Source organism: Homalodisca vitripennis, chromosome 4 (genome assembly GCF_021130785.1).
Source record: "Homalodisca vitripennis isolate AUS2020 chromosome 4, UT_GWSS_2.1, whole genome shotgun sequence".
Lineage (NCBI taxonomy): Eukaryota > Metazoa > Arthropoda > Insecta > Hemiptera > Cicadellidae > Homalodisca > Homalodisca vitripennis.
In genome coordinates, this window is record NC_060210.1 from 146,767,769 (window position 1) to 146,785,378 (window position 17,610).

Genomic DNA, 17,610 nt, shown 5'->3' on the forward strand with positions numbered 1-17,610 from the left:
ATATAATTATTTCTTTACAAGACCTTGATATCTTGTTAATCTTGTGCTCACTTTTGTATTGTCTCCTGCGCCTTGTTCTGCATTATTCCTTGGAATAAAAATGTTAAATTATGTATACAATCATTCTTATAATAGATTCAAATTCCACTTTACATTTTATTCATTTATTTAACACATGTTCTTTTGAATTATAAAAAATGTTTTTATTTATTTGCTTACTTAAGTATGTGCGGTAATTTTCTTATTTGTGATCACCCGTTCAATGTAAATTTTACACCAGATTGTACAGTAGCTTGGAATACAAATGTAAACCCACAGTGTACAACATTATCAGAGACACAATATTTTAAAATGTAAGTTATTTTATTTTGAGAAAAGTAATAATGTTGAGTACACATATTGTCAATTTATGCAAAGAGGAATTCTCAAGTATACTGAGTGCGGATGAAATGGCAGTTATGTCCTACTCAATCACCTAGAAGAAATGTTTGTATTTGCAATAAACAGAGTTATCATGGTGCATTGTAAATTCCATGATGAATGTTTGTGCTCCATAGACGGACTGAGTCCAACATCGCTGTACCTCTCCATGGCTGAACATACTCAATCTGATGTATGTTATTGGTCTCATATGTCCATTCCACTTTGTGACATTTTTTATGTATATCCTTAAGAGACAAGTTTGCTTCTTTTTTGATGGATTCACTTTTTATTTGTTTTTATCTTTTAATATGTTTATTTTGGTTCAAAACAAATGATAATTCATTTTGCTGATCAAGTGTCGGTCAGATGTTATCACTGTTTTTTAGTTCAAGAGTATCTGTAGAATGTTACTTTAATTTCATGAATTCTTCAACAAAGACTTAAAACTGTTAAAAATACTACAGTGTACAAATACACATGTATTTAATTTTTAGGTCTGTGGTGTTTATTTACTAACTATAAAGAAAAAATATTAAAAATTGTTAATAATTAATTGTAATCTTGTTTTAATTTAGATTCTTAATTACATTTCTGCAATATAATCCCTTCATACTACAGGAAGTTAAATTGGTAATGATACAGAACTTTTACTTTCATAACATGTAAAATATTAATTGCTATCACTTCAATTGGGTCAATAAATAAGATTTAACAATCAGAATTCATCCTTTTATTTGTGATCCACTAAACTCTTGAACATTAATAAAACATTAAGCCTAACTTCCATCACAGCCTAAATTATACACATTCATTATGGCACTTTCATCGTTACATTGTTACATACAAAAATAAAAACATTGACTGGAAATTAACAATAAACAACAACAATACAACAATGATTGGTGTGGGTTTCTTCATTCTAGCTTCAAACGATCACACATTTGTATAAAATTAAATTGAGCAGCACAATAAATGTTACATAGTAATTAACCTAAAACAAATATTCATTGTAGTAGTAGATGATAAATTGTGTTATTTGAAGAACTTAGAGCTCAAAATCAATTAAGACTGTACCTTGATTTGGAAATAATCCCCCATAAGCTTGTTATACTACTTTTAAGTTTATTTTTCATTATAATTAATATAATTTTTAAAAGAATCCAAAATTTAATTATTAGTATTTAACAAGACTAGTGTGCAAATCTCAAACCTTACAGCTTATGTCTATACAGTGTCTACAGTTCGAATGAACCACCCATTTTCCCTTCCTCTAATCACCACTTTATTTCCGATAGGTTCGGTAATTCATTTATATCTGTTGCTGTTAAAATAAAAATGGTGTCAGGTTATTACATTTTAACTCTTGTATATATATTTTCAACAATTTGAAAAAGCTTTCATGCATATTTTTTGTTCAGTATTTCATTATTTATTATGTAACAAGCATATCTAGAATACTATATGGCGTTTTTACACAATTGAAAAGAACAGATGTTTTATCTTAGTTTTATTTTCAAAGTAAGAACAATTAGTTTCCTGATTTCACTTTTATAATGCTCGCCTAATTTCAATAAATCTGTTTTTATTGCTTGAAATATTAATTATTTCAATAAACAAAGAATGCTGGAGTAAACTGTAGGAAACATTATTGCGCAGTTAGAACAAAAATATTATTTTCGAGAATCAATTATGTTAATGTTTCCAACACAAATTGTTGGGTTATATGAGAAAATTGTTGTGATCCACACATAAGGTCCATCCAAACAGCATGAATGATGTTATGTTCCAACACCAATTGTTGGGTTATATGAGAAAATTGTTGTGATCCACAAATGAGGTCTGTCCAAACAGCATGAATGATGCTATGTTCCAACACCAATTGTTGGGTTATATGAGAAAATTGTTGTGATCCACACATGAGGTCCGTCCAAACAGCAGGCCCATTTTAAACCCTGCCTGCGCCCTAGGCACAACGAAGAGTTGCGCCTCTTTTTATACCCCTGCCAGCTGACTAAGACCCCCCACAAGCCCTACCATAACGCCTATACCCCATAACTTTAGATTTAGTCTGAAATGCCAGTTTTGGTTCGGGAGGGACTCTAGACTTAATGTCCCTTAACTTTCCTTTACAACTTATCCTGATTCTTTTCGAGAGCCTTCCAATTATCCATCACCTATGGACCTGCCGTGTCCCGGACTAGCAACCGGTAGCCATGAGGTATCTACTGGTCTCCGGTGGGAATGTGTGTAACATACCTCACGGACCACCCACCCTCCCTTCTTTACATTTGAAGTATTTATATTATTTATAGTATTCGTTTAGTGACAATTTCTTTGGATTATTTTTGTTTTGTTGGCTTACCACTAGACTGACTAGAGATTCATACAATAGCTTTTTTCTGGTTTTCCGTGTTGCAAAGTCGTCAATAATGTTTTTGTAGTCTAATTTTAAAATAATGTCGATTTGGGTGCACAGCAACAATAAACCATTAAGCTTTTCATCAACCATCGACGATCTAATATTTTCTGACTTCACTCTTTTCAAAGCTGAAAAGCTATGGTTTAAGTCTTGCCCATCAATATCGTTCATGTATACTTCTCCTAACAGTTTAGCTTCACAAGCCACCTCTTTGGAATTTTTCTCTTCTAGATTTTGTAAGATCTTAAATCTTATGTCGAAATTTTTATAGGCCTCCCTCCTTTTGTTGAGCTGCGAAGCTATGTTGTGAACAATGGCAATAAACACCCCAGTGCAAAATCTTTCTCGGGGAGATGTTTCTTCCATGCTTCTGTCCTTCTTTTCATCTGGTAATAACTTTATTTTTCATACTTTGTCATATACAGCTTCTTCTTTTTCTGCAAGTTTCAATGCTTTGGACTCGAAATCATCTCAAACGAGGAAAGTGTTTCAAGTTCCTTTGTAGCACGAAATAGATCTAAATTTTGATTTGAAGAGTTTAGTTGTTTCATCAACTCTCTCGAGAATTTCGTCCCAGATCACAGTTAATAACACGATTTGGAAATTTCCAATTGTTTTTAGAAACCCATTGGCTGTGCATTGTGTTCCTGGTGTCTGAGTATCGTCTTTATTTAGCTCTTCAAAAGCATCTTTTAATTCATGTCGACTTATTTTTAAAGCTCGAAGGGCTTCTGCCCTAGCAGACCTTCTTGTGTCACTCAGGGTTTTTACAATTAGCTTTCTCTGATCTTTCTTTAATTTTCCTTCGTTACTCGTTTCAATATGACTTTTTAGGATGTTCCACCTGTAATTGGATGCCGAGAAAAAAGCATAAAGCCCTTGTACGAATGTAAAAAATGTTGTGTGTTATCTGGCCACGCCTTCTCGGCAGCAAAACACCCAGCAAGGTTTAGTGAGTGAGCTGCACATGGTACATAGTTAGCAAGATAAGAGTTGTATCAGGCGTTCGTTGGCGCAAGCATTGGGCAATGAAACATACCGAAGTACTACAGCCAATTGGTCTGTGTGCGATACGTCAGGTGTGGAGTCTATGATTAAAGAGAGATAGCGAGCTTGCTTGATTTCATGTAAGATTTGTTTCAGTACTTTTTTGCTCATAATCTCCATAAATTCACTGCAAATGTCAGACAAAAAGTATGATACACTACTTTTGCCTTTGTTATCATGTGTTGGGCGAGAAATGGATCAAATTCATTTATCAGCTCAAGACAGCCTAGAAAGAGTCCGTTAGATGATGATGCAAGAAGATACAACCACGCCTATACCCCATAACTTTAGATTTAGTCTGAAATGCCAGTTTTGGTTCGGGAGGGACTCTAGACTTAATGTCCCTTAACTTTCCTTTACAACTTATCCTGATTCTTTTCGAGAGCCTTCCAATTATCTACTGCCTATGGACCTGCCGTGTCCCGGACTAGCAACCGGTAGCCATGAGGTATCTACTGGTCTCCGGTGGGAATGTGTGTAACATACCTCACGGACCACCCACCCTCCCTTCTTTACATTTGAAGTATTTATATTATTTATAGTATTCGTTTAGTAACAATTTGTTTTCCCATTTTTTGCGCCCCCCAAAAAATGCTGATTGCCTAGCGCCCTAGGCACGTGCCTACCGTGCCTATTCGGTAAAACGGGCCTGCCAAACAGCATGAATGATGCTATATTCCAACACCATTGTTGGGTTGTACGAGAAAATTGATGTGATCCACACATGAGGTCCGTCCAAACAGCATGAATGATGCTATGTTCCAACACCAATTGTTGGGTTATATGAGAAAATTGTTGTGATCCACACATGAGGTCCGTCCAAACAGCATGAATGATGCTATGTTCCAACACCAATTGTTGGGTTGTACGAGAAAATTGATTCATGCAAGTGTGGAGTAGTGTAACACCACCTTTTCCGACCTGAACTATAAATATGTGGTAGAATCCATTTCTGCAGTAAATTTGAGGCGTAGCAATGTTGCTGATACCAGATTTTCCCTCTTGGATTAAATTTATGTATTCCTCTAATATGGTTCATTCGAACTGTGAGGATAGGACAGTTGTGAAAATGCAACTGTAAAGGATTACATTTTGCAAGTGAGTAATGATTCTTGTTCTGGTTTAATTTAAAATGTACATTTTAAAATGATTTGTGTACACTATAATCAACATTTTCTCTCTGATTAGGACTGACCGGTGTAGCCAAAGCCTGAAACAGTAATGCAGCTATATTGGAAACAGTTATAGGTTAGTAACTGTTTAATTCTAATGATATTCATCCAGCAAGGTGTAATAACAAGAAAGGTTAACATAATTGATATAAATAAATCAATATGTCTACATTTTTAAAATAATTATAAAAATATGCAGTAGAATTTAAGATGAGATTTATGCAGGTAGTGAGTTTATAATAACACTAAATTTGAAATTATTGTGTATTATGTACTATTGTGGCAATGTGTCACAGAATGAATGTAGCTGATCATAGCTGCAAGTATTGTGAAAGTGTCCTCATTATAAGGTGTCATTACTAAACCTATAGCTGTATTGCGTCATTCAGTGAAGTGAATAAAAACAAATATAAGCTTTTAGCTACGATATAAAGAGTAATTGCTTGTTAATAATAGAATACTCACTAGTTAATAAAGTATTCATTCAAAATACCGCAAAAATAAGGCGATTGAAAAAAGTATATATTGTGGATTTACAAGTCAACTCTATGCCATGCTTGAGCATTTTACTTCACCTACGTAGCAGGGCAGCAACTACAAATTCAGCTTCAATCTTACTAGAGGTGGCAGGCTATATGTATCTTAATGCTCCTGAACACCATGACTGTGTTGGACTACTTGTTGGTAATTGCAAGCAGTTTTTGAGATTCAAGACTGAAAACTTTATAAAATAATATAGTTTTGAAGATATGCAAAAGAATTGTGGAGTGGCAAGAATGGAAATATTTTTACGATATTTCAGTGATAAAGGTTTCAATGGTGTGCCTTATGATGTAGGCTTAGACCAGCAATAGTATGCAATACCTTTTATGGTGTCTTAGACAAGACCAAATTTGTGGTAAAAACAAATGATCATATTAACTTTCCATCTTCTGCCTCCGAAATAAACACAGCAAAGACAGAGTGCAACGCAAAATTCCACATACCCACAGTGATTGGGTCTCTTGATTCCACACATATAAAAAGCCTAGACTTTCCGGAGGTGAATACATCAGCAGAAGAGAAAAGTCAACAATTAATGTAAAAGCTATCCAAGAAGCAAATGAAAAGTTCACCAGCATCAATGTTATATAACGGAAGCGTACAAGACACAAGAATATGGTGCAATAGCAATATTTAGTACATTGTGAGCTCCTTTGATGACAATGTTTGTTTACTGGGTGACCAAGGATATGGCATATCTCCATGATTTCTTCTCCGGAAAACGATCAGGAGAGGCTGTTAAATTTAATGCATGCTCAAGAAAGAATAGTTAGAATGAGTATTTGGATAACTTGTACAAGATTTTACAATGATTGAAAACAAGATTTTAATAGCCTTGCAGAACTTTTCCCCTGCTCCAAAGTGAGCTGTGCTGTTCTACACAGTACTTTAAATCACTTAAATGATGGTTGGGATTTTGACTACCCACAGTTCAATGAAATGGAACAACTTCCATTTTAACAAGTTGAAATCTTGCGAGGAATTAACTTTAATTCACACAGAAGTGAAACTTTTACTTTACTCGTTAGTAAATTCTTCTAGCATTTATTTAGTTTTTATTCACTTGACCCAATAATCTTGAACCGATCTTTTCACACAAACACTGGAAAGCAAACATTCACTTTTCAAATGTTTGAGCTACAAGCTTAGGTTAGTACCAGGTAGAGTGTACTAAGTATTTGTTAATTAAAATGCCCAAATGAGTTGTCTAAGTTTCCCTAGTCAGCATGTCAATTGCCTTCCACTAATTACCCTACATAACATTAACTAATTAACATTTAAAAAACATCAAGGCATTCACAGAAACTTTTAAAAATTTCTAGACATTAAGATTGATTGATCATTGTTTTCTAAAGTATTTTAAATAATATAAATTGCAACCATTAATTAAAAAGGCAACAACATTAACATTGCAAAATCCCTCAGAATGTGAAAGGATGCACTGCTATAAGCTCGAAGCATGGATTGATGACTTATGGTAGTATCTACAAACTCATAGCTTGTGCGTTAATAACTGTTCTATCCTAATAACATTAACAATTATATAGTTACAGCATATTTACACTAATTTACAAATTAACTTTCTGAGTGCACTTTGAAGATGATTGTACAGTTTTATCTTATAAATAATATTAAGATTAGTGGAAAGTAAATATTAGTATTTTAAAGTTGAATTAAAATTGGACTTAATGAAGAAGACTCCTTTCAGTTGTTTTCAGTATAAAAGTATGGAAGGAATTATAGTATTATTGTAGAAGTTGTCAGATATAATAAAGCTAAACAGAGTCACTCACTCACTGACTAATCCATCCACACATACTCTCACATAAAAAATGGACAGTTCCAGAATTACAACTAACTTTAGTTTTAATACTCTGATGTATTTTGGATTGACACAACAGAAACTGTTTTATATACTCAATTTTATTTTATTTTGAGGTCGTATTACTGGGCAAAGTATATCAATTTTGTCACCTAAAATTACATGGAATGTATATAAATTTCTATAAAAAAGGGTATATACATTTGGACAGAAAATGTGGTATACATATCAATTACTAGCCCAGGTAGATCTACAATTATCAATGAAGTAGAAGTTCCGTACTTGGGAGTAAATATTATATGTACTGATGTGTCCACACAGTACCATTGGCTGCAATGAGTTAATCGAGAAAGTTTCATGAATTCATGAAAATGTTTTAAAATTTCTAAAAACATTAGTTTCAACTTATTTTGGAGACATTAAAAATGTTTCTTATTAACAGCAGCTCAGAATGTTAAAACAATTCATAAACAGTGATTAAATTAAAATCTACTTAGATAGTGGAAGGTAAAATTCTCAGAAATAATTACTAACAAATTGACTAAGTATACTTCAAAGTATACCTTTACAATGCACCTCAAATTAAATGCTATATGAGTAAAAATGCTTACATTTACTGAACTTCTAAGAAGTCTAAACAAGAAAAGAACTCATAAACATACACATATGACTTCAAAGTGATTTCATAGCTACAAGGCCCTGGAGACTAATACATTTGTAGAGATACATAAATTTTGTACATACTTACCTAGTTTTGTTGAATTGGATAAAACATTATACAAACTTTCTTTCTGAATATAAAAGTTTTATGAAATTTTGAAAAAAACAAACTTTGGCACTAAGCACCAAAAATGTATTAATTTTTTTTTATTTAAAAAAATCAGAGTAAGTTGACATTTAATTTCCAGAAAAGTCAAAATACATAACCCATATTGTCCAAAAGTACCTAAATATGTCCAAATATTTTAAAACAAACCTTTTAAAACATAATATTTTTGTATCAGACTAACAACTGAACGACTCAGTGGCCAAGGGGTCTAATATATTATAGTAGGGGAACCTGGGATGCTAAATTTTCAGATAGTAAAGTGTCATAGGGATCTATTGGATAGTAAAGATTAGGTCCTAAAACAAAAAAGTGTACCATTTTAGTGGAGAGGGGAGCTACAAATTTTCAAAAACGTAAGAAAAAACAGTCACAAGGAAATATTTGAGCATATTAGACATATTATAAATGTCACTATGTCTTTATGATAACCGAGAGATATTAATCTGACGAGCAGTGAGCGGAACATTGTCGTAAAAAGAGGTAGAAAAAAAGTTATTCCAGTGTGTCGGATATTCAGAGGAAATATTAAGTGACCTATTCAAAAGTCTTAACGATTTGGACGTGACCAGAAGTCATGACAGATTTTTGAAGATGTGAAAAAATGTGATCTTGAAATTCTCGAGTGTGTCAGACTTTTATACAGACGGTTCAACTTGAGGTACTAGTCGTCCTAAATGATAATCTGACAATTTTATGGAGTAACATTGGTAATTTGACAAATAGAATTTTTTTTATTACAGGATATAATAAAACAATGTACATATATTTGTACAGTTCTATAATTTATTGATATAAAACTTTTTTTTTAATAACTGTGTTAATTTTCATTTTATGAAAAAAAATATTACAGGAGTTAAGTTATAGAAAATTGTATTAGCACCAAACAATGTTTAAAAAGTTATTTTTGTAAAATCAATAGTTTGTAAGATAAATAAAAAAAACCGTTTGCACTCCTTTTTTCAAGATGGTGGCTGAGAGACTAGAGTCATGACCCCGCAAACTTGGAATGAAACTTTTGCTAACCTCCCACTTAGTTTAAAAAATAAAATTGCGTCCTCTAAAACATGCAAACCCAAATGTGACTTTTTCAATGGACTATTTGTTAATCTATTACATTAATAGTACTCGCCTACTATTGTACGAGTAGTCTACATTGTGGAAGTGCTAGAAGTAGATAATCGGAACTCTCTTGAGCTAGTTCTGGTGCATCATCACATTTCTGTGCATTTCAGTGTAATTTAATTTTGCCATTAAAAATCAAATGGTATTTTATAGCTGTAAAAAGTTTGTAACACTGGGCATGATAGCCATCATTTCAAGATGTTTCATTAGAAATTTCGACTGTAGCATAAGCATTGCTAGATTTTTTTTCGGACCGGTTTCACTTTACGATACTCCAAAATAGTAATACTTTTAAATTTTCTTACAAGTTTCTTCTCCACAAAATAAACATTTCACACCTGCATCACTCATTATTGTAATGCATTAAATTCATAAAATTGTTTTTTAAGACACAACAAGAAAATTAAAGTGTAATTTCAAAAGTTGCCTGACTACAACAACAAACACATTATTATTGTGATCAGCTGAGATGGCATCACAGCGGCAGACGCTAGTGTGAGGATGGCACGAGAGAGTGTGAGATAGAGAAAGAGTGAGAATGAAAGAGAGACAGGGAGTGGGAAATACAGTTCTCATCAGCTGTACCTACATTCCACACTTTATTTAGGAGTAATTTCATTCAAAGTAAAATTTCAACCGCACTAGAGTATTTCAAGATGACTTTTTTAACAAATTTATGACTCGCCTATTTCCTTACGCCATGCTCAAATCATCAGATTATTGAAATATACACTGTTTTTCATGTACTTAACTTACCTTGTCTTAATTCTGATGTGTTTGAATTTTTCTGAGAAAAATTGACAGAGCTTGAGTAATGCACAAAAATCCCTGCTTGGGCTCCCCTACTAATGGAGTTTGGCCATGAGTTAGAGATAGCATATGATCAAATTTTGACTTTTGAGCATTGCACTTTTATCAGATGAAATAAAACAAACATGTGAAATCTATATTGAAATCATATGTTTTCCATAAAAAACAAAGAGGATACAGTATAATTGTTTTACAGTGAACAGTAATCAGTTAAATGATCTAATGTTAAATATATTATCTAATTATCAGTAACTAAATAATAACAAATAAATTGTAATCCATTCAGAATAGACGTACAAAAAATTAACCTTTAATACAGATTTAAAGCATTTTACAAAATTGAGCAAAACTCAATGGTGTTTATTGTGTGTGTGTGGAACAGACACACACATATAATTCTATAAATAAGTATGTTATAAAATACAGACAGAGTTGATTCTAGTACTTTTGTGGTTTTGCAACTCACAACAATTTTTTAGCTTCTGTATCAAAACCTTGTACTAGAAGATAATTCCCCCAAAAAATAGTGTGTGTTGTGTTTCTACAAAGCACCTGTTTTAAATAATAGTTATTAATTTTAGTTTAACTTTTTAAAACTAGATTGATTGCACCATCGCAATTAATAAAACTATGTCCACACATTACTTGTATTTCTGAAATGGTCTGAGATTTTATCAAATTGTTTGTTATAAAAAAGGAATAACTTGAAATACAAAAAAGTTATTACAGAGTTTACTTAATTTACAATTGCAGAACAAAATATATTAAGTGGCAAGCAAATTATATATTCAAGGAGACATTTGACAGCCATTGTTGAACTGAGCTAACAAGGAAATTAACTGATGTTTTATGAAGATACATAGAACAGTTACTTTAGTATAAAAATTACTCCCAGACAGATTAAAGTAGAATATATTAGAGAAAAAGTTAAAACTAAAACACGGGACAAAAATAAATTTTAATGTTCTCAGGAAATAAAACATCTGGAGAATTAAAAAGATTTGGAACTCTTGGCTACAGTAAGGTGATGCCAAATTTAAAAAATCAACAATCATTCAATGTTTCTCACAAACCTAACAATAAAAAACTTATTTTAGTTATTTTTCAACATCAAATACAGACTTCAACATTTACATTTAGTTTATAAAACATATAACTTAAACGCATTAGGAACACACAAGGAAACAGTAGCAGCAATTGTACATTTCAAAGTGAATAGAGTTAAGTTTGTACTATATATATAAATGAATTCAATGAATTCAGATATATTGTCTTTAATTATTCAAGACTAAGGTTTGGATCGGGCAACCCGATATACTTAACAATAAATGAGTTTCTTAGGAACTACCATATCATCGCTTTCGGCTCAGAGGTATCAAAGTGTACTGTACTACTTAACTGACAATCTTTTGTATATTATATCCCATAGGAAAAATTCGAAGTATTTGAAATATTCTGATCCTATATTAGATCATAGAATTTTTCTAAATCTATATATATAAAAATGAATGTTTGTGTGTTTGTCCTTTATGGAATCGTAAACTATATGACCGACCATTATGAAAATTTGTATTTATACATATTTTTCCACGGAGAAGGTTTATAAGCTATGCCCATTGATGTAACTCACCACCAAGCGGCGGTGCAAAAGATAAAAGGTTTCAAAGCGCTTGCACACTATAAACTGCAATTACGAGACAGTTACGTATATTACATAGCCAAACACTATTTGAAGGCGCTAAGTTATTATGTATATTTGTCTTTAAGATACATTTCTGATTGAACTTAAAGTTTGAGTGTTAGACCACTTTATAATAAAATACATGTACGTGCACAATGGCTATAAACATAAACATATTTTCTTGATCGTGGCAACAAGGCAAACTCTACATCGGCATGGTAAATATAATTCAATTAAACCAGAAGTCACATACACGGGCAAAGCTTACGAAAAGTGTGCAAAACCGCGGGAAACAGTTAGTGTTTAATATAAAAGTATGATTTATATGTACCCTATTTTAGTTTTCCAGTTATCGTTATGTTATTCACTTAATTCAAAAAATTTTATTACTAAAACATGATAGAATATATATAAATTTTAAGCATTTAGATCTGTATTGGTCATACATTTGAATTAGACAAAGTTCTGTAACCAAAAGTAAGGGATGACATGGTTTAAGATTTATTATTCTTATATAAAAAACTCAACATAATTTAATATAATATCTGGATTTAACTATAATATTAAACTCCATAAAATTCCAAACCATTCTCTGTTAGTAACAGCTATTTGAAATGTACAATTTAATAATGAATAACACATTATTTTGGATTACTTTACCAACTTTACTAATTCAGTTCATGGCCTGGTATGTTGACATGAGCAATGTAATGTACTTAAGAAAACAGAAACTATACTGCACAATGACTAAAACTTCAACTGGAATTGGATGTGCAGCAATATTAACAAACTTCTGTAATTTCCTAGAGTATAAAAATGTTCTCTATTTTACTATTGTTTGTTAAATACATTGTTTTTTTAAGGGTGCTAGAAAATCTATAGTGCTGAAATAACAGTTTGGTAGAGTCAACAATTGTTATAAAAAGCATTTCAGGAGTTATAGTACTAGGACAAGTTTCATATATCAATTACTCTGCTGTTAAAATGTGTTCTCTTCAAAAAGTTTCAGGAAAATTCAACCTTATTTCTTGGCCTTAGAACATCTTTCATTATTCTAAAATACACTTACAGTTATACTTTATTGTGGTAACTGATATTAAAAACATCATTGTAGTTTTTTCTGTTCCGTAAAAAGTGGCATTTTCTATTGTTGATTATTACTTTTACATAACTCAACTTTTATAGTTGTATAGTTTTAATTTTACAGTTAAGCTGTATTATTCAGCTATAAAAATACATCACCAAGGATTACTTTAAAAAAGATTGTTAAGTCAAGTCAAAAGTATTTTATGTAAGCCATTGTTTTTGTTTTAACCTGGTTTTATTTTCTTTGATAGAGATCTATATAGTTATAAATAAAAATGATTAAGCTAAACTTCCTTCATGAGAAAGATTACTGATATTTTAACACAATATAATACATATTGAAACAAACATATTTTAAATTGATTGAATTGGTTTGAAATTTCCATACATTTAATAAATAACGTTTTTAACTGTGAGCTTATTTTGTACTTGAACTGATAACAGGATAAAGATAATAAATATAGCTGTGTCTACTCTAGGGAAGTCTAAAGAAACACTATGCTGTTAAATATAAAGAAAATTTGTACTTAACATCTTTTTAATAAATTGAAAATTTGTTTCTTTTTCATGTCTTTTTACTAGAAGAGTACATTATAGGCCTATCTTGTTATTATTCAACACATATAGTAGTTGTGTTATATAATCAAGTAGCTGGCAACTTATCATTGTGTGCTTCAATATGCTTTAATTAATAAATACAGTAGTCTTCTCATAACATTATCATTGTACTATTCGATAAACCTAAATCAAAATATAAAGCTTTACTCACTTAAAAAATCAAACAGTTGAATTTACTTACAAAAGCATTGAGTTGAAACATAACAATTCATCAATAGTAAATATTGAGCTAAATTGGTTTACCTGATTACGTTGTATATACCGCAGAACATATTTTCTAAATATAAGGGAAGCACATAACTCACATTAATAAAAATTAACTTGGAAGACATATTTTAGGAATTTTATGTACACAATGAACATGGTTTGTTAACATTCTGTTTGAACTGTACTGTTAAAAATAGTCTTATACCGACAGTAAAAAATCATTTAAATACAATTAATGATCTTACACATTTGAAAAGCCAGTCAAAATACCTGAGGTGGTCCAGTTTTCTAAAGTAACGGCACGGCACAACAGCTCAAATCTGACTACACAGTAGCACTCAGAGTAGCCATTTGTAACTACACAAATACCTCAACACTTCACTGTGATATGCAATACTAAGGCTGTCAACATGGCCCTTCATCCATTCCTACACCACTACACAATGAAGGCCATGCGGAAGGTCTGACGAAATAGGAATTACATTTTTAAATGTACTGCAAGATTAGGTACGATGGTAAAGGTAAAGACTTGTTTATGAGATAAAGTTTTGTCAATTTTAAACAAGTTTGGCAAGTATATGCATCTAAAAGCTTTTTAACTGTACCTAACTTCAACAACTATCACTCCTCCATCTCAGAAAAGTTTAAGAGACCATTGAAATATTGACAGTTGCAAAACATGTCTTGGCATCTGTCACACTGAGACATCTGAAATAAGAACTACAACACAGATCCATAATGATAACACCAGACATTCAACTAACTATTGGTTTCACAGGAAACCAATTATAGCACGTACAGTTTGGTTTGATCTGAAATAAAATTATTCACAGGAGAATTAGACTACAAAATAAAGATCTACAGTTCTTGTCTACCTCCATTAAATCTTCAATCAGCGAGAGAGAGAGATGACAGGAAGGGGGAGACAGAGGTATAAATAGATAGAGAGACGAGAGAGATAGAGCAGTTGAAATATGTAATTAGATTTTCAAGATAAATTAAGAATCCTACCATGGTCTCTTAGTTCAATTTTCATCTACAATGTAAAATATTTCCAGCAAAAATTCTCTTTGGTCAAAATATATAGAATGCCTTTGTTTTTAAAGTAACAACTACAGTCACTTTCGTAGCTTGATTCAGAGAAATGTAAATTGGGTCATGAGTTAGGGGATGAGACTATAGGCATAAAACTAAGATTATTTCAGTAAACACAAGGCTAGAAACTTCAGCATACTTGAAACTATGAAAAAATTCTATTGTAAAAGGTGATATTGTAGATTTGAGAGGCAAACACCTGAAAGAGAACATTTTTATGAACTATTTAACTGAAACAGGCAGCAGTTTATCGAGTTATGTATTGGTTAATATCCAGTTGATAACAATGTTGACAATGGAAAACGTGACAGAAGAGAGGAAAGATAAATGTGGGAGGAATTCGTAATGAAGAGAGAATAGAAAAACTTTTAGGAAACACTAAGATGACTTAACTGTTGTTGAAAAATATATCTCAGAGTCTGGAAATGATCTACAACCTTCATGCCACTACCAGTTTTAACTTTGGTAAGAAGTAGAGAAAAGATCTGCCAAATTATGATTTAATGATTTTACTTTGTGTATTTTGTGGAAACGAGAAGTGACTAAGCTTATTTTTCTTAATATCTTGTAGTTAATTTAGTATTTAATAAACATCCTATAATGTGTATAAGGTATTTAGTATTTCAGTATAGAGCAAAAATTACAAAATAATGTGATTGTATTGTTTATATTAATTATTGATTATGGAATTGGTCATTTTAGTCATTATTGATTGTAGATTATGTTCATATTTATGCCTGTTATTTTATTAAAAATTAAATATTACGGATTCAAATAATAACATTATAGCAAATAGCTAACAAGTTCGGAGTTTACATTCATCACATTAGGATCACATTTCATGCCAATACCTGTGTAGTACATTAAGGTCAATCGAGTTACAAGATAAGAGATTACAGCTGCTGAGTTAGACTAGTCGTATCAATCAAGCTCAGGTTTTAATCAATTTATAGTACAAATTAATTTTAAAATATAAATAAATCGTTTTTATCAGCTGTTCTACATTTAAAAGCCAAAGCATAATAGTTATCTTTGAAATCTTGTTGGATTACTTGAGTACTTTGTCTTGATCAGTCTATATAAAACTCATCATTTAAGCCTACTGTTGCAAAATAGCAACTACAATATATAAAGTTGACCGAAGCACTTGTTTGATAGGAAGAGCCGTAGGTACTACCGGTACCCCTCATGTGTTGTAGTCGGTACTTCTTGACGTGCTGGAGTCACTTCCTGACACACTCGTCATGTCCATCTCACACTCCGGCACTGGTGGCAGAACATTGTCTTTGAACAGTCCGCTTATGTTTCCAGGAGGCCTGTAGTTTGCAACTACCAAGATTTTGCCGGATCTACTCCTAGCTTTGCCAACTCCAAACAGCTTGGTGCTCGCCCACACCAGTTGAGTGAAATGACCTGTAGGAGAGAAATTATTAAATTTATTATTTATAAAGTATTTTATAATATTTATGAAATTAACATTGTTGTACGTTACAAATTTGTAAACGTTTTGACACCTAGATCATGACATAAGTGGAGGGTACATGTAGGTATATGTTATAATGACAGATAATGATGACGTAAACATACAAACCATGAAAGTGATACTGTGTCTTTTTGGCAGTCAAATGTTTACATCTAGATAATTTACAGACTGATTTTTGTGATCTAGTTTCAACGTGTTTGTAATTAAATTTAGCAACAAGTTAATCTTAATAATATGTTGTTAAGTTTTAAAATTTTAAACCATCCGTCATCTTGAAACATGATATGATAATCTATTAAGGGTAATCATATGTATGTCCGGCAGCTGCACGTCACTAACCGCATATGTCGAGATATTGGGTAGATCGATCAAAGGTAGATCCAATACTGATATTTGGAGGGGGGCACCTTGGTTTTAGTTTATCATTATCTTTACTATAACAGGTGATTTGCATTTTGATACAACAAAAATAAATTTTTTAGAAAGAAATATACTCATACTCAAAGTTTAATTAATTAAGTAAATTTTATTTTTTATGGTTACCATAAAAGAGTGAAAGATTTTTTTATAAAAACGTTATTTTAAAATCCCAGAGGGTTCTCTGCATCCACAACTGAGATCAATAGCCGAATAAATAAATTATTGGAATTTGTTTTAGCTATACATAAAGAATAAAAACATATTTGAATCATGTTTAAACTGCTTGAAAAAATCAGTGAAACAAACTAACAACAAACAATGCTGGTGCGCCGCTCAGCTAGAAGTACAAATAAACATGATCGGATGACCTGTGGAATCGGATGATCCAGTGTATTCATTTCAAATAAATCCATGCGTTTTAATTTAAATCCATAAATTGCAAAAATGATTGTGAAGCATGTTTTTGGAAGAACTCCATATAAGCCAATAACAAAAATGTTTCACTGTTGTTCCCTGACAGAACTAAATAAGAATTCTGAAAATAGTTTCCCTAGACATATTTGCTTAGTAGTTGTATTAGTTATACAGGGTGACAATTAAGTCTGGAACCTCTTTTTTAATTTTTGAACCACAATAGAAAGAAATACCAAAGTTCACACGTGCTTACTGGTGATAGTGACGCACACATCTGCCCAATTACCGACAGGATAATCCCTTTGGGGGACGGTCCACAAGGAGTCAGACAAAATTCTTAAATAGCAGCATAGGTCAAGTTTGGTATCAAATTAAAGGTCTTACTTAGCAGAGTACAATTCCACAAACCGGACTTCAAA

At 31.8% G+C, this 17,610-nt stretch overlaps 1 protein-coding gene and 2 long non-coding RNA genes across 3 annotated transcripts in view; 1 reads left to right on the plus strand and 2 right to left on the minus strand.

Annotated features, from left to right (window-relative positions):
• Window positions 1-1,138: 1,138 nt before the first annotated feature.
• Window positions 1,139-4,625, minus strand: LOC124360269. Its single transcript, XR_006922230.1, has 2 exons — window positions 4,447-4,625; window positions 1,139-4,161 (listed from the first exon to the last, which is right to left on the minus strand). It is a non-coding gene; the product is annotated as an uncharacterized LOC124360269 (long non-coding RNA).
• LOC124360270 lies at window positions 1,896-5,733 on the plus strand. Its single transcript, XR_006922231.1, has 2 exons — window positions 1,896-2,344; window positions 4,619-5,733. It is a non-coding gene; the product is annotated as an uncharacterized LOC124360270 (long non-coding RNA).
• Window positions 5,734-12,065: 6,332 nt separating this feature from the next.
• Window positions 12,066-17,610, minus strand: part of LOC124360271 (cell wall protein PRY3-like) — a 33,853-nt gene continuing 28,308 nt past the window's right edge. The window contains exon 4 of the mRNA XM_046813728.1: window positions 12,066-16,287. Coding sequence (XP_046669684.1) covers window positions 16,061-16,287 — 227 coding nt within the window. The 3' untranslated portion in view covers window positions 12,066-16,060. The remainder of the gene's footprint in view (window positions 16,288-17,610) is intronic.